This window comes from Vulpes vulpes, chromosome 9 (assembly GCF_048418805.1).
Source record: "Vulpes vulpes isolate BD-2025 chromosome 9, VulVul3, whole genome shotgun sequence".
In the NCBI taxonomy this organism is placed as follows: Eukaryota; Metazoa; Chordata; class Mammalia; order Carnivora; family Canidae; genus Vulpes; species Vulpes vulpes.
In genome coordinates, this window is record NC_132788.1 from 13,079,045 (window position 1) to 13,105,824 (window position 26,780).

General features: G+C 41.7%; 1 protein-coding gene across 5 annotated transcripts in view; it reads right to left on the reverse strand.

Moving 5' to 3' along the window:
• NYAP2 (neuronal tyrosine-phosphorylated phosphoinositide-3-kinase adaptor 2) overlaps positions 1-26,780 on the reverse strand; it is a 260,549-nt gene that overhangs the window by 137,172 nt on the left and 96,597 nt on the right. For all 5 annotated transcript variants that reach the window (XM_072719374.1, XM_026006199.2, XM_072719375.1 and 2 more), the window contains one exon: positions 15,412-15,716. In XM_072719374.1, coding sequence (XP_072575475.1) covers positions 15,412-15,716 — 305 coding nt within the window. The remainder of the gene's footprint in view (positions 1-15,411; positions 15,717-26,780) is intronic.

Consider the following 26,780-nt stretch of genomic DNA (forward strand, 5'->3'; position numbering starts at 1 on the left):
TCTTTTTTATGACAGTCACCTGTGACCAACAAAGAATAACCAGACCCAAAAAATAAACCATTAAAGATGTTACCACCAGTCCTTACTCAAACCAAAGCATCACAAGAATGATAAGGCCACAAGCTCCCTAGTCAGTTCCAAATAAAAGACTATCTATCAGTGGAGGCCCATGTCGGAAATCCTGTCCAGACCCCTTTCACTCCTGAGAGCTTTTTCTATATCCTTGCTTATAAACTTCAATCACCTGAATCACTCTCCTTTGTCTGCGAGATTCATTCTTTGACTCCGTGAGACAAGAACGTGTTTTACAGTAAATATTCCTTGTTTGAATTACTATGTGGTTGCTCTTGATTGGGCCTAGACCGAATCTGTATCTTCAATATCAGAATGAAGTCATTTCTTCTCTCTCTACTTAAATGTGCCTGCCTTTGCCTTAATCCAGAATTTTGGATCCCTTTGCCTTACTCCAGATTTTTCTTTCTTCTATAGCACTTATAACTTTCCAGCATGCTAGGAAGTTTATGGACTTATTATGTCTATTGTTTATCAACTGCTTTACTCCTGCTAGAATAGAAATACTTCGAAGGTATGCACCATTTTCAAAAGTTTGTTCATGAATGTTATCTCATTCTGGTGTATAACTGGTATATAATGGGTGCTCAATAAATATTAGTCAAAGTAATAACCACAGAGATCACAAGCAGCTGCCTCTCAGAATATACTGTTTCCATGTGGGGGGACTTTAACATGTTTTCTCAGTGGCTACCATCAGAATTTCCACATCCTTTGGGTCCTGAGAGATATGCCAATCCTTCCACTTGTCCTAGATTATAGATGATAGAAGTTGCTTATTTCTATATTTACAGTCTTTAAGGTACCATAGAAGAATGTGGCCTCAGTACCTCAAATTCATTTAACCATGTTAACCAAATCATAACTCTTTATTCAGTTATTTTTTTGAATATGGCAATTAATTTTATATTTAACCTGCTTGTGTTCACTGTCAAGCTGGTGTGTACATGTTGCTAAAACGAAGATTTTCATAGACACGGAAACTTAAGTTTTGATTAAGTTGATTAAGCATTTAAGAGAGCAGACCAGCTAAAGAATAGAGCTATATGGCATTGATCTAATCAAACATAGGTAGAAGCATATATTTCCTTTTCTTTTCCAAAGCTTCTATATCATAGAAATTATGATAGCCAAATTAACCAGGCACAGTTAGGGAAGAGAAATAAAACTGAAATATGCAAAAATGGGCAACGTGTAATTTTAATATTTCATTGCTATTTAACATAAGGATATAAAATCGATTTACTCTATGGAAGTATCTCCAGTTTGAATTTCATCTTTATGTACTCTAAGCTTTCTTCTAAAGATAATCCAGTGCTTTGTATCTCATAAAGATGGAAGATTCCATAAGATAAAATAAACATCTGAACTCCCCAAATAAAGATTATATAGGGACAGTAGATCTTTGGTTGCTTAAAACTATGAGAATATAACTCAGCTTGGTTAGCCACATTTTCCAGAGAATCAGAGCATTCTCATTCGGTAGCTATATATTTTTTCATTGTAAGCATTTTTTATCCAGAATATTTCTAAAATACATTGCATTTTGGGTCTGTGGGTAGAGCATATGACTCAGTGGTTCAGTGGGTAGAGCATATGACTCTGGATCTCAGGGTCATTAGTTCAAGCTCCACACTGGGCAGTGTTTTCTTAAAAACAAAAAAATATATATATTGCATGCTTATTTTCAGCAGTTTAAGACACTTGTTCTGAAAAGCCATCTCTGCCTCTTCTAGTTTGAGGTGGGTGCCCTTGATCTATGCTCACAACAGACCCTGTACTTCACCAACCAGTATTCTGGTCCCACTTCACTGTGACTGCTTGTTTAAATGTTAGTGACCCTTCCTGGGGTATAATGTCTTTTAGGGGATATAACATATCTTTCCTGTTTCTCCGTTACCTAGCACAGTGCTTGGCAAATAGCAGATAGTCAATAAATATTTGTTGACTAATGACATCCTCGGGGGCATCACCATTATTAACACTGAAAGTAATACAAGCTGAGAGTAATCAGGGCATTTTGAGTGGGTGATGCTCTTGGACTTGACAGTAACTGTATAAATTTCTGAAATTTTGTTTCTCTCCTCTTAGTATCAAGTAAAACAATCCTTATTGTTCTTTTTCTCATGATCATTCATTGCTTCTAATATGCTATGGGGATGTGAAAAACAAGACCTGAAAACAAATGTATACTAAGTTAAAACAAATAAACCTGCAATTGACTTTCTGTAAAGTTCACAAGCTTCAGTGCTAGAAGGAGCTTAGTTCCTCTAAGCTATCTCTCTCTCTCTCTCTTTTTTTTTTTTTTTTTACTTTTCTTATATTTTCAGCTGTTCTTATTAGATGAAGTTGTCAGAAAGCAGAGGTTCCAAAGGGTGATGTGTTCGCATGTTCTGCTCCATAAAATCAACTTAATTTAATACATATTAATAACAAAAAAGAAATTTAAAAAGCTTGTCTTAAATCACTGCCTTCCCACTTATCAAGAAAAATCATAGAAAGCAGTACATAGTATAGTAACTCTCGGTACAGACGGAGGGCCATAAAATCAAAGCACTCTTTCTGCAATAAGTGGATGCTTCGTTGAGGTCAATTAAAGGCAAGATTTATGCACACTTGCAGTCTCTCTGCTTTAAAAAATGGCTTTACACACTCTTCTTGAAGGTAGAGTGACAAACTGCTCAGTAGTTGGATGCCTTTGTAATGGAAAAACAGAACTAATTTGGAGGATGTCCCTGGCCTTTAAGACTATGACAGAAATAGTGGAGGGAAACCATAAAATACATGAGAACAGGGAAGATTAAAGCCAACTTCCAAAAGTCATTGAAGGGGAAGGAATCTCAGCTCTTTATTTAGAGCATCTCAATGGAGAAACTTGTTTTTTATACCTAATCTGAATGGCACAGGCTGAACCTTCTTTGACCAAAACATAAGGATAAACTTAAAAGGTATACAATACCGATAACACAATATAGCCCGTCAACAGTATTCTTTGCCACCACCCATAATTAATTTGTGTACCTAACAAGATTCAGAAATGTAAAACAATGGAGAAAATATAACGTTTTACAAACCTAAAACAATTTAATTGTTTAAATCATTCGGAATAGGTGACTGTATTGTAAACCCAACGGGGCCTGAGTGATGGCAGTTGCCTTGGGGCCTTAAAGGATGAGTGGGAGCTTGCTATGGAGACTGATCTGGAAAAGGCATTCCAGACAAGAGGAATTCCACATGCACAGAAAGATCCAGAAGCAGAAAAAAGCTTGACTTGTTCAGAGAAAATGAAGTACTTTGGGACCATACCAAGGGTATGCATAGTGGGAGATGTGAATCTGTAGGCTTGTAGGGGAAAAATGATAAAGATTAAGCTCATGTGTTGTGCTTTTATCAGGTAAATGATGAAATGGATAACAAAATAACCAATGAAATCACGAGCTGGATAAGGATATGACTGGATAAGCAGGTGATAAAATCTCTGGAAGTAGTAAGCAGGGTGGATTTGAGAAGAGGAGACTGCAGGAAAGGAGAGGAGTCAGATGTGCAAACAGTTGTCCAGTTGAGAAATGATGATGGTCTGAGATGGGAGAGTAAAAGCTATAAAGGATGGAGAGGAGCAGACATGGGAGGCATGAGGAACAGAACTGGGTACATGTGATGATGGATTATATGTCAGGGGTAAGGTAGGAGAAGCAATCTGATAAGGCTCTTACATTCCAACTTTGGTATCAAGAGAAGAAACATAGAGGAAATGGCTGGTTCAGTGTAGGAATGAAGAGTTTGAAGACTGTGATATCTACAGATAGACATGTATCCAGAGATTCAATCAGACATTTGGAGAGTATGTGGATTCATCACTTATTTATTCAACAACTATCAGAGTAGAAGATAAGATCCAAGGGTAGAATTTGGAGACATTAGATTCAGGCAGAGCAAGAAATATTGTCAAAGGAGATTTAGAGAGCAGTGGTCAGGAAGAAAACCACTAAGAGTGGTGCATGAACAACAAAAAAAGCAGAGGGGTTACCAATATGGGAGTTACCAATGATCTAACATGCAGAAGAGAAGTAGCAAAGGATAGGCACAGAAGGAAGCCACTGAGATGGAAACGAAGACTGGATTCAAAGTCATGGTGAGGATAGAGCCAGATAGTAAGTTATTCATCTCAAACCAATGAGAGTTGACTCAGTAGAGCAAGCACATGCAGAAGGCCTTTTAGAAACCAGCTGAATAAGGAGACATGTAAGATGGTGGCTTGAGGAGGTCATTGGGTCAAGATCAGAAATAGGTTAGATCAGTAATCAAGGTTAGATTGGTCTGAAATGAGCTAATTGTACTTCCAACATGCTTTGGAGGAAGTCCACCCACTACTTGACTAAAGACTCTTTCCCGTTACCATTATTGTTTTATCTACGAGATGGAGAATATAGATATAAAGAAGATCATACCTCTCTCTCTCTCTCTCTCTCTCTATATATATATATATATATGATATATATATCATATATATATGAATATAATTATATTTATATATATTAATATATATAAATCTCTATATATACATATATATAAATTATTTGGCAAATTATCAAATGCTTTATATAATCAAATGAGAAGAAATGTTTTTATCAGAAATATTCTCAGAAAGACACTGCCTGGGATTGGAAAGATTGGAATGGAGCTAAGCTAACACACAGGGTACGTGCTTACATAAGTGCAAAGACTCTGCACTGATGGTGCTGTCAGTTATCTTCAAGACATGGGGGCCAGACTGAAGTCTAAAGAAATAGAGAAGTGAGTGCTTTGCAGAGAAATGAGGAAGTAAGAGGTAGAGGTTATTTAAGGAAGGCAGGCTATCAACTCTTTTTCTCCATTTTTATTACAAAATTTTAGTGATTAGTAATTTAATAACTTACTGCATTACTCCTTAATGCTTTTGCACGATTGCAAAGAAGAGATAAATACCTATCCAAGCTTGAGACCAGACAAAAACAGAGACCATGGGGGAAAGTTGAAGTAGGATTACATTTAATTCTCTCCCCTTCCTTCGAGGATGGATGCTTTCAGATGTCCATATACCCACAATTGGAAATTGATGCAGTAGTTTTAATTCAGAAGTTGCACAACTTGGGAACATGTAGTCTCATGTTTATTTGTCATCAAAATGCTACTCAATGGGCAGGTAGAAGACAGGAAGTTCCATAGCATAAATTGCCACCACTTATCCCTATAGTCCTGGGGTCCTGTGGGTATCCACAGGCCAAATTGTGGCGAGTACTATCACCATATCAAGGATACTATGTATTAGCTAGTCCACATCGATGTGGTTTTTTAGGGCCAGTGACTGTGCTGGGTCAAGTTTGCCCAGTGAGTCAACAAGAGAGTTCACCAACCAGAAAAATCAACAGTGATGATCAAATAGACTGACATTTGTACACACCACAATTTTTAATATTTGCACTAGTTTGGTGTCTTGAATCTTTATGTGCTAGAAGTCCTTTCACATGGGGATTATGGGACTGAGAAGTGTATATTTTCATGTCTTCCAGGTAAAGGCGGAAGCCAAAAGAAATGAGATTTTTCCACTTTCAAATCAATAAAACAGTCCAGGCATTTTGCAGCAGGGGTGGCTTCCATTATGTAGAAAAAAGGAAAGACAAAGAGAAATGAAGAGGGTAGTTATATTGTGCCCTATACTTACCAATTATTTAGGTTATTTTATGATACTTGTATTATTCTAGTGAATTATAGTTTGCTTCTCACTTTGCTAATTAACTTTCCACAAACTGACTTCCGAAGTATTCAACTGGATAGTTGACCGATTTCTAGAAAAGCTATGTGTACATATTCTTCGTGTCATTCTGAGGAGGCTGAATTCTAGGCTGCCCAAAGAGCCCTGCACTCTGTGACTTACATCCTGTATAATTCTCTCTCCTTGAGTGCAAGCAGGACTGTGAATATGATGGTTTATTACTCTCATAATTAAGTTGCAGTATGTGGAAAAAGGTGAAGGGATTTTCAATTGTAATTAAGGTTACTAATCAGTAAACTCTGTTCATCAAAAGGGAGATTATCCTGGATGAGATATTTATTTCTTTTTTAAAGATTTTTATTTATTTATTTGAGTGAGAGAGAAAGAGAGCATGAGTAGAGAGGAGGGCCAAGCAGACTCCCCGCTGAGCAGGGAACCCGATACAGGGCTCCATCCCCAGGATTGGATTATGACCTGAGCCAAAGGCAGATGCTTAACTGACTGAGCCACCCAGGTGTCACTGGATGAGCTATTTAAAAGAAGATTCAGGCCTTTCCTGAAGGGAAAGAATAAAAGTGAGAGTCCCTGTCTTGCTACCCTTGAAGAGGTAACCTATCATGTGTACTACAATCCCAAGAAAATCAACTCCACCAACAACCACATGAGCTTGGCAAGGACTCCGAGGTTCAGATGAGATCCCAGCCCCAGCTGGCCCCTGGATTGCAGCCTTAGGGGACCCTGAGGAGACTCCTGACTCAGAGAAGCTATAAGATAATAAAGGTATATTGTTTTCAGCCACTAAGTTTGTGTCAATTTGTTGCACAGCAAGCAAACACCCTCACACGAATGGCCTGATCACCACACTCAGGAACTTGGGGCTTTATGGGTCTCTCAGGGGAATATCATTCTGTGCCAACAACATGGACAAAAATGCTCTGACGAATCTAAGACATTGAGATAATTGAGGCCAAATCTGGACTCTAAATAGAAGGATGTTGGGTAAGACCATTAGAGACAAGGTAGTTCTTTGGACCAAAATCAACAAGCAAGGCAAGGACTGAGAGAGCTCTGTTGTGTGATGATTGATTTGCAAACTGTTTCATTCATGGGCCTCAGGGCACATTTGGAGAAAGATCACACACGCTGTGGATGCACAACCCTGTCTCCGTCTGAGCCGCGCCTGGTTTGACAGATGGCTTTTCCACCAGGAAGCCTAGCAGCTTCTGGTTCTGTCACCCTGGAAAGAGGAATCCAGGAATGTGGGGCTCCGATGATAATCTCCCACATCCCATGTCTACAACAGTGAGAATGCACATCAGAACCCCATCCAATGCCGGAGCTCTGAAGGTTTCGAGAGCTCATTTCCCCACTTTCTTTGTGTTGTATTAGTGCTGCACTACACGGGGCTTTGAGCACTTGTTGGGCACACACTGTGAAATACAAGTGGCACTTGTTATGTGGAAAAGGTCCTAAGCAGGCAAGCCGCAGCCGTCGAAATGAGTCATTCCAAAAGCCACCCGATAAGCCACTGCTGAGCCCTTTGAAAGAACAAAACCTGTGAGTGAGAAGAAAGGACCCTCTCAGGAAAAGATCTGAACAAAACTACAAAAACCTAAGCAGATACTCAAGAGCCCTGATATGTCAGCGTTTCCCAGGGATCCTTCATCTCATTTATTTGCAAGGTCCAGCCTGGGAAGTTGGAAAGCCACTGATCCTGCTGGAACCCCCCTCCACTCCCTCAGAGAACAGCCCAGTGGGAGAGAGGAAGGGAAGCTATCCTCTGGCCCATCTCGCCTTTCCTGCCTAGTAACTCGGTAAGATGGATTATTGTTCCATTGCTACATAACAAGTTAGCACAAGCACAGCAGCTTAAGAATCAATACCGTCCTCTTAGCTCATGGTTCTACAGATCAGAAGTCTGGGCACAGTCAGAACCCAGGAGGCTGGGTTCTCTGCTCCGGGTCCCACAGGCTTGCCCATCCACATGGCAGCCAGACTGTGTCCTTGTCTGGGGATGCTGGGCTCAAATCCCCTTCCAAGCTCATTTTTGTCATTGGCAGAATTCAGTTCCTTGCAGTTATAGAGCTGAGGTCCCTGTTTCCTTACTGGTTTTTAGCTGGAGACTACTTTCCATTCCTAGAGGTCACCCGTATGCCTTGCCACACTGCCACCTCCATCCGCAAGCCATCAGGGGTTTGTCAGTTCCAGGGAATAGGTGGGGTGAGTACACCAGGAAATGTGACTCTCGGATACCCTCTTGGATGCCATTCCGCCTACCACGCAAGATCAGGATTGTTGGGCAGCCCTGGTGGCCCAGCAGTTTAGCGCTGCCTTCAGCCCAAGGTGTGATCCTGGAGACCCGGGATCGAGTCCCGCATGGGGCTCCCTGCATGGAGCCTGCTTCTCCCTCTGCCTGTGTCTCTGCCTCTCTCTCTCTCTCTCTCTCTCTGTCTCTCTCTCATGAATAAATAAATAAAATCTTAAAAAAAAAAAGATCAGTATTGTTATTCTCATTTTATAGATGAGGAGGGGGAGGCTGAGACAGTGTTGAATGCTGCCAGCACTGATGTGACACCTCTAACACCCCTACTTCCCTAATATGGTTGAGTTCTAAAAGGAATAGTCTTAACATTTTTGTACAAGAACCTTATAAATGTCCGAGATCTGGGCTAGTCACTGAGAAGGCAAAAACAAGTATATGGCTGGCCCTGCGTGGTGCTGGCGTAGCTTCCTTAACCAGAATTCTGAAACCTGAAAGTTCGCCAACATAATAAGCACACACAACCTTCTCCTCCTCTCTCCTTAAATGCCCTCTGGTTGCTTTTGAAGCTTTATTGGTAGAAAATCAGATTTGGGCACCTTTTCAGTTGTCAGCCCTGAACAACGAAAGAACAGCAAATATTCTTTGTAGGAACAACACTTTATTAAAATGTGTTAAACTGTTTCTTCCAGAGCTAAACAACTAATTACGTGGAGGAAGCCCCCATGGTTGTCATGCCAGATTTTCTGGTTTCTAAGGAAGGATTTCATTAAGTCAGCGCTTGCTCCGTGATGTGATAGAGGAAGGCTGAGTTGCAAAGTTAAAAACCCAATTGGTGATGAGTAACATGATGGAAAGGACCACTTGCTCTGTTTGCCACCGGATCTCCATACAATTAGCAGTGCTTACAGCATTGGCTAAATAGATGGAAGACTGAAAAACAGCATAGTTAGAGATTGTGAGTTTCTTTCTTTTTTTTTCTTTTTTTTTTTAGATTGTGAGTTTCTTCAAGTGGTAACTGGAGAAAGGGATTTGGTGTTTTGTTTGGTTTTGTTTTTAAGGCAGTGATCTTATGATGAGTTTAGACTTTGATTCTACACATTTGGTTCCATACACTTCAAGGTTTTAAGGACGGTCATGATTCTAAACAATTTCTGCAGGTACCCCAATTTCTGAATCACAGGTCTGACTCCAATAAACATCTCTAGATGGGAAAATCAGAAGCCGGGAGATCTATCCCAATTCAAAAACATTTTCTCATCGTTTTGTAAAGAGACAATCATGAAACAACATTGCAAATGAAGCATTAAAAAAGACCCGAAAGAAGGATTCATAACAAATAGAAGTTTTAGGAAGTGGGGAGGTAAGAGTGAAAGGGGTCAAGACACACGAACTTCCATTTATAAAATAACCAAGTCCTGGGATGCGATATATGATATGGTGACTTTAGTTAAAATATTGTATTGCATACTTGAAAGTTGCCAAGGGAATAAATCTCAAAAGTTCTCAATAGAAGAAAAAAACCTGTGACTATGTATGATGACAGATGTTAACTAGACTTATTGTGCTGATCACTTTCCGATATACACAAATATTGAATCATCATGTCGTACATCTGAAACTACTATGTTATATGTCAATTATAGCACAACTAAAAAAATAATACTTTGTATTTTCTGAAGGACTCAAGAGTGTAGAAGTGCTTGATGCTCAAGGGAACATATTTTCCTCATTACGCTAAATATTATATGAATGTCACAATATCATGAAAAGATTATTACACCTGGGTAATACCTCCCTGTTTATTCAGACTGTTATATAAAAAATTTTAAGCCTAACATGGACAGTACGTGCGTGTTGGGGGAAGGCTTTCTTTTCCTCTCTTATTTGTTTTTAACATGTGTGTTGCACCAAACCCAAATTTTATGTTATTCAAGCCTATTAATAAGCAGTAAGCACACCTTTAAAATAGTATTAATTTATCATTGTAGAGCAATTTCTTTCTACCATGCCGCATTATGGGCATTATTCCACTGGGTTGTCATAAGGCTGTGACGGAGCCAGGCTGTGACTGAAAACCATCAATTTTCAGTTCTTTATTCTCATTCTAAAGGTAACAAAATAGTCTCATTAGATCACTTGTCCCAAGTCAAATGCCCGTTGGTTCCAAGTACGGTCTCTGCCTGCACCACACAGAGTCTCAAATGATGAGTGGGATGCTCATTTACCTGAGCAGTGGGGGTGGAGAATGCAAGCTTGCTCAGCTCCTGCTTGCTCTGGGTCATACATGAGATATGACTGGTAGGGCTTCTCATCTTTTCCAGGTAACTCTTTTTATTTAATCCAATCTTTCCTCATACTAAGTAGCTACTACACCGAAGCAATAAAAAAAAAAAAAAGCAATTAAAATATTTATCACATACTTGTTGCCAGTTTATCTTCTCCACTGTATAATTTTTAAAGGTGTTACTATTGTAGAAGACCCTAAAATAGAGCCATAAATGTATATTTTTAGTGTGATAGAATTACAATTTTTTAAAAAACTAAATTGTACTTTCTTGGTATGTAATTTTTTGCGCGTTCATCGGTAAGCTATTTTTTCCCTACTCTAAAAAGCTGTTTTGCTACAAGTCCAGTTCTTTTTTACTTTTATCCACAGGGAAGTCATAATCCCCTGCTTAAATAGAAGCTGGTTACCATGGAAATCATTCTAATGCCACTGAATCAATATTTTGATTTTGCTGACATTTAATGTAAAAAGACAAGACAGACTAAGATTCATAGAAGTCACTTTAAATCTTTGTTATAATTTTGATAGCTAGAAAAATTGTAAAGAAAACATATGCTCTGTAATGAACTCCAGTTAACTCCTGGTTATAAAGAACTGAGAATTCATAAAAGAACAATCTACATATTTATATGCTTTTGGCTTTGAGTGTACACATATGTACACATGCATTTGGACTCACGATTTTTTTCCCCATCTCTGAACTGAGCCCTGATTCTCTCTTGCTATTGAAGTCATAACTTGGTAGAGGAGATTTGAATATATCCAGTTTTGCAAGTGCCTTTTTATTAAGTGTTCTGAAGAGGTGAAATTTGCATCGAGAATCACTCTTCTATAGAAGTTGACCTTTTCTGGGGCACCTGGGTGGCTCAGCGGTTGAGCATCTGCCTTTGGCTTAGGTCATGATCCCAGGGTACCTGGGATCGAGTCCCGCATCAGAATCCCCACAGGGAACCTGCTTCTCTTTCTGCCTATGTCTCTGCCTCTCTCTGTGTGTCTCTCATGAATTTAAAAACAAAAAAAAAAGGGAAAAAAAGTTTGCATTTTCTGCACTGGATCCTAGTAGTCCATCTGGTCCACTGACCATCCTCAAACAAGTACGACCACTAAAGCATCTCATTCCATACTTAGAGCTCCTTTTGAGGAGAGATATTGAACTTGGACCTCGTGTTTAATAAGTCTCATACCGATCAAGCAGCTTTCCATGTCTCACTTAAGTCTTTGTGCTGCTCGAAATCACTGTCTCCTCTCCTGTCCTCGGAAGAAATAAAGATAATAGAGCTATTGTCTTTTGTTTGATAAGTACGTATTTGAAATCCTAGATCTTTAGATGATGAGGGGATCTGAAAGAAATTAAGAGCTGCTCTCCCTCAGGAATTAGGTATTTAAGGCATCCCAAATGACTGTTAATCAGTTCTACTTTCAAGGTAACTGAATCACCACCCAAATGTTTCTTCTATGGGACAACCATCATGTATCTCTGCATGCTGTGAAGACCCCTGGTTCCCACTATCTTGAGAGGGGCTATTCTGAGGCAGGTATTTTACACTGCTTCCAGATGTTTCCAGCAGCACTGCAGTGCTTGATAACACATCCCTTACTGGCTATGTTCCTTCTCTGTTTCATCTTTCCCCTCCCTTTGAGGAGGTTCTTTTATTTCCCTTTGATTCTTCAATATTTCTAGATTACGCTCAAGCCTGCATCCTATGGAGAACCGAGTTTGAAATCAGTAAACTTCTTTTGTAAATAATCTAACATCATTGGCAATGCAGTTTTTTGGCAAGAAAGGTAGGAGTGGGGGTACTTCTGGAAATAAGATCAGAGCAAATAAAGGGAAATGAAAGGCATTGTGTAACAACATCAGGGGAAACCTAAGAACAATATTTAGGTCTCTAGGGCCCTTCAGTGTATTAACAAGTAAATGAAACACCTAGTTTGTTTCTACAAGCACCAATGTGTTACAAGTTGAAGGACATACTGATGACCTTGAATCAGGAGAGAATGGAGTCTTCTGATCTATTCTTAAGGCAGCAGAGAAAAAATAAAGAGATTTGTACAAACAGACTCACAGACATGAACACATGCATGCACACATGCACATTTGTGTCAGTTCTATTTATTACAGCAAAATAAACTGGACCAACCTAAGTACTTATCAAGGAGAAAATTATTCAATAAAGTGTTATGATGTACACTTCTCTTCTTAAAAATAGTGTTTCTTAGGGCAGCCCGTGTGGCTCAGTGATTTAGTGCCGCCTTCAGCCCAGGGTGATCCTAGAGACCTGAGATTGAGTCCCACGTCAGGATCCATGCATGGAGCCTGCTTCTCCCTCTGCCTGTGTCTCTGCTTCATTCTCTCTCTCTCATAAATAAATAAAATCTTTTAAAAAAAGATTTAAAAAAATAGTGTTTCTTAAATTGAACACCATGGAAAATAGTCGCAGGAAAATAGGTGGAAATAAAACATGAAACTGTTTTGACTGACGCATGCAGTCATGATTTCAATTTTGTAAATATACATCCCTCTTACTCACATATGAACTCACATGCATATGCATATAGTCATGTTTTTACATGTATGTGTAGTAGGAAAAACAGCCTCAGTGGAGATTTTCCATTGATTAGCTCCACCTCCAAGCATTTATTTGTATTCTTTAATGTGCCTCGAAGCTTTCTTTCTTTCTTTTTTTTTTTTTTTTCAGTTTTGGCTGAATAGACACCAAGCTCGGGGAAATGAAATATGAGGGGGATGGAAGAGATGTGACATGAGTCATGGGCACCCCGTCTCATGGGCTAGGCTTGAGCTTCTGTGGAAAGATTAGACCACAATATGAAGGACTGGGGAGCCCACACGACAAAGACAGCTTCCCAGTTGAGACAAGGACCACCTCGGCTTCCACTGTCAGCTACAAACCACCGTGACACTTGGCACGCTGGGGGCTTGGGGGAAGCCTCCTGTGGAGAATGTCAGGGACAAACAGCATGAGAGAACAATGAGGACCTGGCCCAAAGGTACTTTCAAGCTGGCACAGGGAACCTTGAACCGCTGTCTGCAGCTGACGCACAAAAATCTGAATGCGCTTGTATCAACACACACTTGAGACTGCTCTTACTGCAAGGGACTCTCAGGAGAAACCTAGACAAGCTGAAATTTCCTTACTCAAGGTAGACGAAAGGGCTGTGAGATCTCTGGTTAACCTGACCTAATTCACCCTCCTAGGCCAGCAAGGAGGAGGAGAGAGATTTGTACATTTAATAGCTGAGTTAAAATAGAGGTAAGGGTAGAGTGTAGAGATTGAGATTGAAGTAGACACCGAAATATATACACAGCGTGTGTGCCCATATTCACTGGAAGGCAGTCCACCAAAGTGTCCCCAATCACCAGTCCTAAAATAATTACAATTTGCCTTCTATTTTTCTGCCTCACAATGTTCCTCTAAGAATCACATAATGTTTTTGTGACCATACAAATGATACTAATCAAAGCAAGAAAATAGAAATTTTAGATCTTTTTCGAGGCCAAACCACTTCCTAATGATTTGAAGCTTTTTTTTTTTTTTAAAGATTTTATTTATTCACGAGAGACACACACAGAGAGAGGCAGAGACATAGAGGGAGAAGCAGGCTCCCTGCAGGGAGCCTGACACGGGACTCGATCCCAGAACCCCAGGATCACAACCTAAGCCAAAGACAGACACTCAATCACTGAGCCACCCAGGCATCCCTGATTTGAAGTTTTAAGGGGGTAAAAAAATATGCAACAGGATGCCTTCCCTTTCTGATGATATAAATGCATCCCTCTGGGTGTCCTTCCTTGACACCTTAACAAAAGGCCTCTTGGGCTCCAGGCCTCCTGTCTGAGGGGAAGGCAGACCTGTGAGACCCAGGGGGGCAGGCAGGTGCTCAGGAGCATGCCGACCCCACAGGTGCGGGGCCAGGCACATCTTGACCCACAGGTGAGGGCCCAGGCTCATGCCGACCCCACAGGTGCAGGGCCCAGGCTCATGCCGACCCCACAGGTGCGGGATCCAGGCTCATGCAGAGCCCACAGGTGCGGGGCCCAGGTGCATGCTGACTCACAGGTGCCAGGCCCAGGGGCATGCTGACCCCACAGGTGCGGGGCCCAAGCACATGCCCACCCCACAGGTGCGGGACCCAGGGGCACACCGACCCCACAGGTGCAGGGCCCAGGCACATGCCAACCCCACAGGTGCGGGGCCCAGGGGCACACCGACCCCACAGGTGCAGGGCCCAGGCACATGCCACCCCCACAGGTGCCGGGCCCAGGGGCACACAGGCCCCACAGGTGCGGGGCCCAAGCACATGCCAACCCCACAGGTGCGGGGCCCAGGATCATGCCGCCCCCACAGGTGCGGGGTCCAGGCTCATGTCGCCCCCACAGGTGCGGGGCCCAAGCACATGCCAACCCCACAGGTGCGGGGCCCAGGGGCACACCGACCCCACAGGTGCAAGGCCCAGGCACATGCCAACCCCACAGGTGCAGGGCCCAAGCACATGCCAACAGCACAGGTTCGGGGCCCAGGATCATGCCGCCCCCACAGGTGCGGGATCCAGGCCCATGCCGCCCCCACAGGTGTGGGGCCCAAGCACATGCCAACCCCACAGGTGCGGGGCCCAGGGGCACACCGACCCCACAGGTGCAAGGCCCAGGCACATGCCAACCCCACAGGTGCAGGGCCCAAGCACATGCCAACAGCACAGGTTCGGGGCCCAGGATCATGCCGCCCCCACAGGTGCGGGATCCAGGCCCATGCCGCCCCCACAGGTGTGGGGCCCAAGCACATGCCAACCCCACAGGTGCGGGGCCCAGGGGCAGGCCGACCGCACAGGTGCAGGGCCCAGGGGCACACCGACCCCACAGGTGCGGGGTCCAAGCACATGCGGACCCCACAGGTGCGGGGCCCAGGATCATGCCGCCCCCACAGGTGCAGGGCCCAGGGCCACACCGACCCCACAGGTGCGGGGCCCAAGCACATGCGGACCCCACAGGTGCGCCCCCCCAGGTCGGCCGTCTCTTACCTTCGGGCCGCTCGGGGCCCTTGGCGCTCTTGCCGGGCGCCGCGGCGCTGTTGACCGTCTCGGAGGACGTGCTCAGCTTGGTGCTGGGGTCCCGCTTGGGCTTGGGGGGCGGCTGCCTGCGGGAGCCGCAGCTGCTGTCGTCGTCTGTGCCCCCGACCGAGTGCAGGGACTGGGACCTCACGGAGAAGCCGCCGGCGCAGGGGTGGGGAAGGCGGTCCTGCGGGGCGGGCATGGTCATGAAGCCCATGCGGAAGTGCTTGCCCGCGTAGCTCCCCTCGTGGCCGCGGCCCACGTCGCCCCCGATGCTGCAAGACAGAGCAGAGCCCCGCGCGGGGGGTGAGGGGAGCCGGCGGAGCCCGACCCCGACCCCGACCCCGACCCCGCCCCGGCCCGGCCCGGGGGAGCGCGGACCCTAACCGGGATGGGGAAGGCGCGAATGCATCGCCCGGCACAGGCTGCACCTGTGCATCGAGTCCGACGGGAGAGCAGATGTAACCTGATTATCATCGGAAACCCCAACACTTATTTCCAGCCACCCCAGTATCCTGGCATCCAGATACTCTCAACATAGTATTTTAAAGGAGAAGAAAGTCCCGCAGTGGCACATGTCAGCTTCCATCGCGTCCCCTAAGGGAGATCTTGTGGGTGGCTTAAAAGCAGGCAGGAGGCCGGTGACAATGACTCGCCTGGGCTGTCTTTTGACACACGACTGAGGTCAAGTGGGCAGCACCTGACACTCTTCTCCACTTCCTCAACCAGGTAAAGAGCACATCCCTGCTCTTTACCTGGTAGATTTAGTGGGGAAAACAAGGCAAAGAGCAACAAAAGAGGTGTCATGACCAAATACAGGGGGGAGAGAAAGAGCAAGGCTGCAAGTGCTAACCTCTGGGAGCTCTCCAGGAACCTTCACTGATACTGGAAGCTCAGTTCTTACTAATAAGCTGGCCTCACAGAATTAAATAGCATAATAATAAATAAAGAGATACAGTGGAAGTATCATGGGATCCTGGGATCGTTCTAAACACTTCATGGAGTATGCAAAGTTTTTAAATGGAAGGTTCTTGGGGATCCCTGGGTGGCGCAGCAGTTTGGCGCCTGCCTTTGGCCCAGGGCGCGATCCTGGAGACCCGGGATCGAATCCCACGTCAGGCTCCCGGTGCATGGAGCCTGCTTCTCCCTCTGCCTGTGTCTCTGCCTCTCTCTCTCTCTCTCTCTGTGACTATCATAAATAAATAAAAATTAAAAAAAAAAATTTTAAATGGAAGGTTCTTATGTTTTACGGAGGAAAGTTCGATCAAACGTCTTAAAATATAAGAGATCCCAGTTTGAAGCTCAGTGACTCATATAGGAAATGACTCTTGGCCCTTTCTCTAGGTTATTAAGTAATAGTGACTCTTGGATGAAGAAAAAAGACAGGAGTGTCAATGTGAAATTTTTAAAGATTTTTTTTTCTAGAGTTTTCCCCATTTATGTTTATTCATCAATAGAGGAAGCAAAAAGAAACCTTGTTGAAAATATCCCACTGATTTTCTTAGACAGATATGAATATTAAAAAAGTAGCTTCGAGTATATGGATTTTGGAAGCCTGTAGAGTCTACCTTTCCAGACATAAGTTTATTTAAACTCTTTTTTTTTTAACCTAAATTTTTGGCTGGTTCTGCCTTTATAACATGATGAAATTCAAGCTAAGATTCTATCATTCTCTGTATTGTATCTTTCATACCATTATAATGTTTGCCACAAATTTTACATTCTAACAGGAACAATAATGGAAAATGAATTTTTTTCTTTCCCTCTTTGGTTGAGGACATAGCAGAATTATATGACCATAGTGGATAGAGCCAGAAAGGATTCAGAAAGAACATGAGACTCTGATTCTGGCGTTAATTTGGACAATGACTTGGCACACAGTCAAAAATATTTGTTTATATTTATTTCTTTTTTTTCTGAATATTTTGAGTGGATATTCAGACAATGAGTATACCATCTTTGCAAAATGAAATTAAGATGGCTGGAAGCTGGCTACACTATCCTGAGCAATGAATATCCAGAAGCATGAATGAAGTCAAAGGATTGGGTGGGTGGAGCTTTCCACATCGTGGTTGTAAGCGTCCTAAGCCTGGGCAGAGTTGCCACGTATTTTATTTTGTGTGCTTTCTTCAAGAACATCCATCAGAAAATAAATGAAGCTTACTTAAATGGAATAGTTTAGGAAAAATCATTAAAAATTTAAGGCGGAACAGAAGTGGTGGAGGAGGGGGATGGGTGTGGTGGAATGGGAAGGTTTCTCTTTAACTTGTGATGATTGTAACCTTCATCTTTCTCATAGATATTTGATTTTGTGTAACTTTGCCTTCAATCATTTTGCATCCTCATCTTTTCCTTATTTCTGTTGTCATATCACTGCACAAGGAGTGCTTTATGGATTTATTTAGACAGTCATCTCATTCCGAGTAACATAGCCACGTGAGGGGATTTATGCATGTGTTAATGCACATAGGCATTTATGAGACAGTTACTAGGAATAATTGTATCAGCAATTTCTCTGTTACTTTTGACCTAAATAGAGCCTGAGCCTTTTTCCAGACAGATAATTAGCTCTGCTGCTTCATTTCGAAATTACATTTTTTCAGCATAAAACAATTTCATCTAACTCTGAATGCCTTTGTTCATACATGTCCATGCACACGCACACACACAGATCCACACGCACACACACACACACACACACACACTTCTCCCAAAGAGAAATTCAATGTATACTTCAAACAATAGTAGGTCTGAGTTGCTAGTTTTATATGATCAGGCTATGAATGCAGGACAAAGGGATGGGACTAAAATAAATTGGATACAAAGGCCATTGTCCAAGGGTAAGCAATAAAGGTAATGGTACCTCTAAGTTCAAGAGACCAGTAAAGATGATTAGCTTATAGCAAATGGAAGATTGTGGAATATAACATACAACAATTCCTGAATCTATTGTAGGAACTTGTGGAGCTTTAAAAATATGCAGATTCCAGAACCCCCACACTAAAGACAACTACCGAATCACATCTGTGGAGTCAGGACCTCTGTATGTGCAGCCAGTGAGTTGTGTTTTTAAAGACTGTATCCAGATGTTTCTGAGATAGTCAATCCAGAGATCTCCCAGAAATATTAAGAACAATAGTTAGAGCCATTAATGAGCAGACATCTGTTATTTAGGAATAGCCAGGGAAACACAAATATCAGAAAGTGGGACAAAGGAGACTTGCTAGCAACCAGCAAAATATCACAAATATCAAAATGCACCATTTACTAGCCAGATCCATATAGTAACAAACAATCCCTGATTCTTAGTGCTTTACAACAACAAAGGTTTATTTCTTGCATGCATTAATTGGGTTGGCTGTGCTTTAGCCATGGCTCTGATCTACAGGCCTCCTTCATGGTAGGAGCTAGGCCCTCCTGGGATATGTTCTTGTGGCAGAGAGAAAAGGACTCACGGAACCACATAGTGTCTCTTAAAGCTTCTGCTCAGACATGACATATAATTTTTCATTCATATCCCATTGGCTAAAACCAGGCTTATGGCCAAACTTGATATCAGTGGGGTAGGGATAGATTTTCCTCCAACAGGAAATCGCCGCAAGTTACATGAGAATATATGAGGATGCATAATCTTCTACAAATACTGGTACAGCAGCTATGGTATATGCCACTGAGATTTCCCTTCAAGCAAGAACTTGTCATGAGGAATGAAGTTAGCCAACAATCAACAACCCAGTGGTCATTATGGGCAATTTATATTTTCTGTCTCTATAATTCTGGGCTCTACATAGTTAGAGATCCTAGTCCCCACACTCTTTCTAGAAGACATAGGAAGTGTTCCATTGAGCAACAAGCCATAGCTGCCTCCTGGGTAATTTGAACTCCCTTTGTAATGGCCAGCAGGCCAGAAGACAAGTCTCTATTGTGGAACAACTCTTTGATCCCGATTAGCAGGCGGAGCAGGGCTGCTGTCACATGTTGGGGCAGAAAGAAAAATGTGTGCAACTGCTTTTGATATTCCCTTGCCCAATTGTGATTTTGAAATTGCAGTCCCTCGCAGCAATCCTGGCCCAAGAAGGATTTGGATACCAGGGGCTCCAACCTCCCATGGGAGGGATTAGTCTCACCGCCTGTAAGCCACTGAGACCAGCAGAGCTGTTAACCAATGGTGACAGTGAGGTAAATTTAGAACAAATGGTGGAGGGGGGCAGAGACTGAGTATCAGTTGCAGCCCCCATATGAACTGCACTGCTGAGAGCTATAGTTTATCATTCTAACTGTTCCCTTGTAAGATTCCCCTGGGGAAAAGACCTGAGGGAGCCATGAAACAGCTGTCTCCCAAACCTATAAGAGAAGAATGTCTGCTGAGGAAAGCTGGGGGGGGGAGTGTGACAGCCATGAAGCCATGTAGCTCTGATCTTCCTCAAGAGAAACTTCTCTAAGGTCAGCAGGTGATAGCCAACAATGACAAAGTCTTCAAATCTGCAGCAGCATTTTAGTCAAGGTCACTCTGTCCTAGAAAGCTCTTCACCAGTAGCTAAGCATGATGTGGTATGGGACCTGGCTATTTCTGCCCAGTGTGGGAGTCCTTTCTGGGCAGTCTTGGTGTCTGAGTTCCCCTATTGGGCTGGCCATGCATTTCCCACAGCTACACCATGGTAGGAGGCTCTTCTTAGCCCACTACTTCTCCTTTAGCAGATGTCCTGTTGCATCATGACCTGAGTCCTACCCTGCCTATTCCAGCTCCCTCCCCATTGTCCTATGCATCCTTCTCCATAGATCTTTCATATTTTTTTTTCTTGAGAAAGAGAGAGAGAGGTTGTGTGCACACACCATTGGGGGGAAGGGGCAGAGGGAGAAAGAGAGAGAATCTTAAGCAGGCTTCATGTCCAGCACAAAGCCCAACACAGGGCTGTATCTCACAACCCTGACACCATGACCTGAGCCGAAATCAAGAGCCAGACACTTAACCAATTAACCCACTCAGACTCCCCTAAATCTCTCACATTTCTAACCCCATCGAGCTTGGTTTCTGCCATCTAGAAGGTGTGAACTGACTCACATGGGAATAATCATACAACCAAATGAAACTCAGAAGCCAAAGAAGAGGGAAGAGAAAGCCTACAAATAAATGTGGGACCACAGAAATAATAAATGCCTAGGAAAATAGGGCATGCTCTTGTTTCAGACCAAGCATTTAAATGGTGGTTGAGGAGGTAGGATCAACTCCACTGCAGGAATACTTGGCTGGAAGTGAAAGTTACGTGGGCTGAAGAAAACAGAATCTTTTTGCAATAAAACTCTAACACTCAAGATAGATGAAGCCTGACACATCTCATGTTATAAAAATAAAAATAAGTTTCATAATCCTGAATTTAAACAAGTATGCTTTTTCTCACACAATGAAGACAATGTTGCAAGATCTAGTTGTAGATTAGGTTTTCCAATATAAAACAAACAAACCCAAAGTATTGCTTCTATCAAAGGAGATTATTTCCCAGAAGTAACTGATAAAATATTTGTAAACTTCCTCCCCCAAACAAAACATTGGCCTGGGCATCTGTGCTCTTGAGTCATTGAATTATGAGCTCCCTCCCCAGTTCCATCATTCAGCAACCAAACAATAGTAGCGATTGATCCCCAAGACCATTTCCCTATCTGTTAAACAGTCGTACTGGCCTCATGGGTTGCTACATTGCTACCAAGTTTACCTGAGATACTGCATATGAAGCTCTTAGCACAGAGTCTGACATACAATATGGCTCAGTGATTTTAGCTTCAAAATTCCCACTTTTAAATCCTGTCCTCCTGAATTTTTTAGAGGGTCATCATTTGCCTGGTCAGAGTGTGTTTTTAAAGGGTGGTATAAGATACCATGTAACCTCAAGAAACTGCACACAAAGTCAAAACAAATTCCTGCATTCAACTCAAGGTACCAAGATAATCTTTTTTTTTTTTTTTTTTTTATGATAGTCACAGAGAGAGAGAGAGAGGCAAAGACACAGGCAGAGGGAGAAGCAGGCTCCATGCACCGGGAGCCCGACGTGGGATTCGATCCCGGGTCTCCAGGACCGCGCCCTGGGCCAAAGGCAGGCACCAAACCGCTGCGCCACCCAGGGATCCCGGTACCAAGATAATCTAGACAAATAGAGTCCTCATGCTCTCTTAACTTCCCTCAATACTTGCTTCAGTTTTTCAAAGCACCTGTTGATCATGACAGACAAATATATAAAACAAGAACTTCAAAACTGCTTTGACGATGCTATTCGACAGAGATTTTTATTTGTCTGGCTGTCTTCTTGGAAATCCATCAGCATTAATGTTTTGCGTCTCCTTCTGAGAACTGTCACCTTTCAGAGATGAAAAACACAACCCCTGAGAAGGGCGAGCTAGCAAGGTGAGATGTCAGCTCTCAAAGTGACAGAGGCATTGCTTCTGTGTGTGATGTTGAAGCCAACATGCCAATATTTCTTAAGAACCATTGAAAAATAACTGAATTCCAATCCATATATATGTGCATACATATCTCGTCTTTCAAGTGTATCGAGGAATTCGAAATACAAACTGAAAGGTCACTTAGGAGTTTGTTGTTTGGATTTTTTTTTTTTCTGAAACAATGCTGTGAAGCTGAGCTGAAACTCCATCTCTAACACTGATGTGTAATCTAGTATATTCTTCAAGAAGGTGTATTTATCTGGTATCTGGAAAGAGGCACTTTCAACCATGAAATAAATGGGGAGAAATCTGGGAGAGGAATGGAGGCAACAGCTGTAAAGGAAATAATAAAATTTGCCAGTGGGCAAGTTGACTACCATCATCTGCTAGTTATTCATGTCAGGCATTCTACGCTAAATGAGTACAAGGATATTAATATTTGGACTTTCTTCATTAAAATTATTACCTAAAAAGTTTGTATTGATCCTGCCCCCCTCTTGCTTTCTCTTCAGACACACATCAAGGCCAGACCCCAAAGACTCCATGCTGCCCACCCCACCAGAGGGGATCCTGCTCCAGAACTCCATCCTTTTTCTCTTCCAACATTGGCCTCTTCCAGGGATCATCTCCAGCTAAAACAATGTATGTACAAGAAAATTGGATGTTAAAATAAGCCAAGAGGTTAATGTGTTACACCTTTTTCTATTTTGACGGGTAAAACACCTCAGCCAAAATCAGATTCTGCGAAGCATCATTAATTATATTTTTGGTGGATGGGACTCATCCCAGTCACATTGCACTCTTAGGAGGACATGGGGCTGTTCACATTCACTCACCTGGAGTTTCCTGAGGGCAGATATTTTACATTCTTGCTCCTTGCTATAGTTACTAGCCACACTGTAAGTGCTCAAACATGTTTATTTTGTGAAGGAAAAATGAATAAAGGAAATAAGTCCACTGTGAAGATAGATAGAGGGCTTAGTTAGGGAACTTTGTGGAGTTTTGTCATCTGTGCTCCCCAGGGATCCATTCTCCCAACTCCTGGCAATGGAAAGTCCAAAGTGAACCAGTAGAATGCAACAGTTACTCCATAAATGCTATTGGCTAACTTAGATCAGAAGATGCAATGATGTCATTGGAGAGCAGGAGCTAACTATATCCTACTTATTTCTTTCTTGAAAATACTCCTTCTAGGGATGCCTGAGTGGCTCAGTGGTTGAGCATCTGCCTTTGGCTAAGGGCATGATCCCAGGTATTGGGATCGAGTCCCACATCAAGCTCCTCGTAGGGAGCCTGCTTCTCCCTCTGCCTATGTCTCTGCCTCTCTTTCTCTTTCTTTCGTGGATAAATAAATAAAATCTTTTAAGAAAAGAAGAAAGAAAATATTCTTTCTATTTAACAGTATAAGTGGGAGTAATTAACCACCTTATATGTTTGCCCTATTATATATTATAAATATAAAAACATATAAATATAAATATAAATATAAATATAAATATAAATATAAATATATATAAATATATATATTTTAACCACGTAGTATGCTTTGATGTGGAAACTTGACTCCAGTAAAGTTAAACTGTGTTCATATTTTCTTTCAAATTGTTCACTCACCATCACCTTTAATGTCTTCTCTGAGTCTCACTTGCTCATTCAAAAACCATAATCTGTGGATGTCTTGCCTTAGGCTCAAACATTTATTCTCAGCACTTCATATCCTCAGTGATACCTATTTTCTATCTTTGTGCCCCCAATATCTTAACTCTCTTAGATTTTTTTTAGAGTCTTAATTTCTTATGTCTGGCTATTTATTGATGCATCTTGGATTTTTTAAAAAATAATTTATTTATTCATGAGACAAACACACACACAGAGAGAGAAAGAGAGAGAGAGGCAGAGACACAGGCAGAGGGAGAAGCAGGCTCCATGCAGGGAGCCTGATGTGGGACTCGATCCCGGGTCTCCAGGATCATGCCCTGGGTTGAAGGTAGGCGCTAAGCCATTGAGCTACCCGGGCTGCCCTAAATCTTGGATCTTAAGGTCAAGTGTTAAAAATGAAATCTTTACACTTTTGTTAACTACTATGGTAATCTATTATAGAAAACCAAAGCAAACTAAAACAGAAAAAAAAAAAAAAAACCCTGCCCAAAGAGATGGCATGCAATTTCTGTTAGTTCCCCATGTTTTAGACTTAAAGTTGATATTCTTAAGCATCAACTGTTATTTCTCCTTGCTAGACTATTTCAACTCTCCCCCAAATTTGATAACTTCGGAAAGAATATGAGACATGTAATCAACCAGTGACCAGCTCTCTCATTTGAGGTAGGAGACACATACTTTCTGAGCCTCATTACCTTTATCTTTGTAATGGTAGAAGTACTCTCCAGGGTTGTTATGAGAAATTAAAATGATATAAAAATTCCAAAGTCACCTAGCAATGTGGTCAGGACAAGTAGAAGCTAGGCAAATAATTAATTTGCCTTCCCTACCTTCCTGGTTTGCCAGGCAACTCTGTATCAGTTTTTATCTTTCTGAGCCCAGATATAAAATCGTCATCTTAATGATCAGTTTCCACCCCATTGCACCATAAAGGAGAATACGCTCTAACAATATCAATGCAATTTGCTTATTTCTCGTAAGTGGGCTTTGATAGTAATTATCAGACAATATACCTCTAACTCCAGATTAGTGAGGAAAAAAAAGAAATTTGCTCAAATGTGAAGGAAAAAGAACAAAAATAATTTTTTCTGCCATAATTATTAGTTGGGTATAATACAGAGTTCGGCAAATATATCGGATGCATTTATGGTTATTTGTGGCAAAACCTCATGAAAATTTAAGATTTTTATGAAAGTTAGGGTCTTGGGTAACCATGGCCAGAGAGTTATGCTTGAAAACCATATATGACATTTTTTTTTAATCACAAGGTACTTATTGCCAAGAGTTTGAGGTTGATATTGCTGCCTATTAATCTGATGCTTAGTCATAACGATAAAGTACAGAATATAATAATAAATTAATAATGATTTAAAAATAAAAAATATAAAAATGAAGTTGAAGCAAGGAATAGAAAGATTTTTTAAACCTTTTTCAAAGTTATAATACTTATAACTTTAAGTATTTAACTTATAACTTTAAAGAGTAGGTATAGAACATTCTATGGAACATCTTTCAGAGTCTTATTTTTACTTAAGACATGACAACTGCTTTTAAGATTAACATATGTTATTATCTATGGCACTTCGGAATTTAAAATTAAAATATTTCTTATGTCTGTACATAAATAAGACGTCTTTACTCCTTAAAGTGTCATGGCTTGAAAAAGAGAGGGTACATGGAAAATTCAAATCAAATCATGATATTCAGATTCAACTTAGAACATTGGTTTACAGAACTTCACATCGTGGGAGATCTTTTCCAAAAATTCAACCAAAGACGGGGAGGTTCTAGAAAATATATTTTATTTGTGTCTTCAAAACTGACATAAGCTTTGAATGTGGTTTGAGAACATGCCAAGTTTTTACAAATGAGTTTAGCTAACCATATGTGGCTCATTTTCTCAACCTGGAACTGGAAGCTAGAAATACAGAATTTAACATTTAATGGCCTTGAAACCCTTGAGTAGAAGGGGCTCACTTAATGCCAGTTTAAGGTGTCATAATCGGTTTGATTTTCTAAAGGTGTAATTTTTACAGGGGAGACACAACTCTGTGTTGCGGCATTTAATTCATCTCCTCACTATTTGTTCAAAGAGTACTTGAGTACCTACTCGTCGGTGGTGATCTAAACAGAGTGTTAGTGTCCTTAGGGAAGCACGGGCTTCTGAAGCAGCATGAGTTCAGCACCATGTGGTCAGACGTGCTCTTGGAGGAAGTACAGGGCAAGCGCAATGGAAGAAGTCGTGAGGCCTTAACCACGACGGAGGGGCTGGGAAGTCCCATGGGAGGAAGTGGCTTTTCAGCTGATAAAGAGCATGAGTAAAACTTAATCAGAAAATGGAGAGAAAGGAGAAGAGAATTTGTGTGCTGTCACTGGGGATCTAGAGAAACTGAAAAATTAGAGAGGTGTTTGGATAGAATTTGATTGAAGCTGTTTGTTTCACACATTCAAAGGCTAGAATGATGCCTGGCTCAAAGAGGGAAATCAATAAATATTTATTAAATAAATGGAGAAATACACGATTGGAAAAGTTTGAGAGTAACTTCTAGGTGGCTTACGCACCAGGGTGGGTGAGAGTGTTTTAATGATATCCTGTACTATTTCCCCCTTTCCTTGAATTGCCATTTTCTTAATTTATGATGGAGAAAGGAAAAATCTGTGAATGCTCAAACACTATTAATTCTTGTCTTTGCTATAAGAGTTAATAATTTGAATTCAGGGATCAGCTTAATCCTCTCTTCTCCATCTCCACTACCCTGCTTTGGTTTAGATGCTCATCATTTCCTGGCTAAATTAATGCAATTGCTTCTTAGCTGATCTTTTTCCACGGTGCTGCCAGATTATCCTTGTAAATGCAGATTTGCTCATGTCACTCCCTAAATTAAAACTCTTTGATAGCTTTTCCATTTCTTCAGACTAAAAATGCAAACTTTCATGTAACAGTCAAGGTCTTTCAAGATTCGGATCTTATGCCAAGTATCATCTGCAACATTTTCCATACTTGATTTTAAGATTCTTCTAATACAACATGTTCTCACCTTCACATTGTTCCAGATTTGTTGATTGTAAAGTTCAAGACCAACCACATGCCGAGTGTGGCAATGAGTCTTGAGGAGACAGACAAGTTAGATCATGACCTCAGCCACCAGTCACACTGCTCTGTCTGCCTAAACTTCTTCCTTTAGTTAAATCATGTTTTAAGACCTAATTCAGATGTGGTTTCTTTGAGGGAGACTGTCATTATC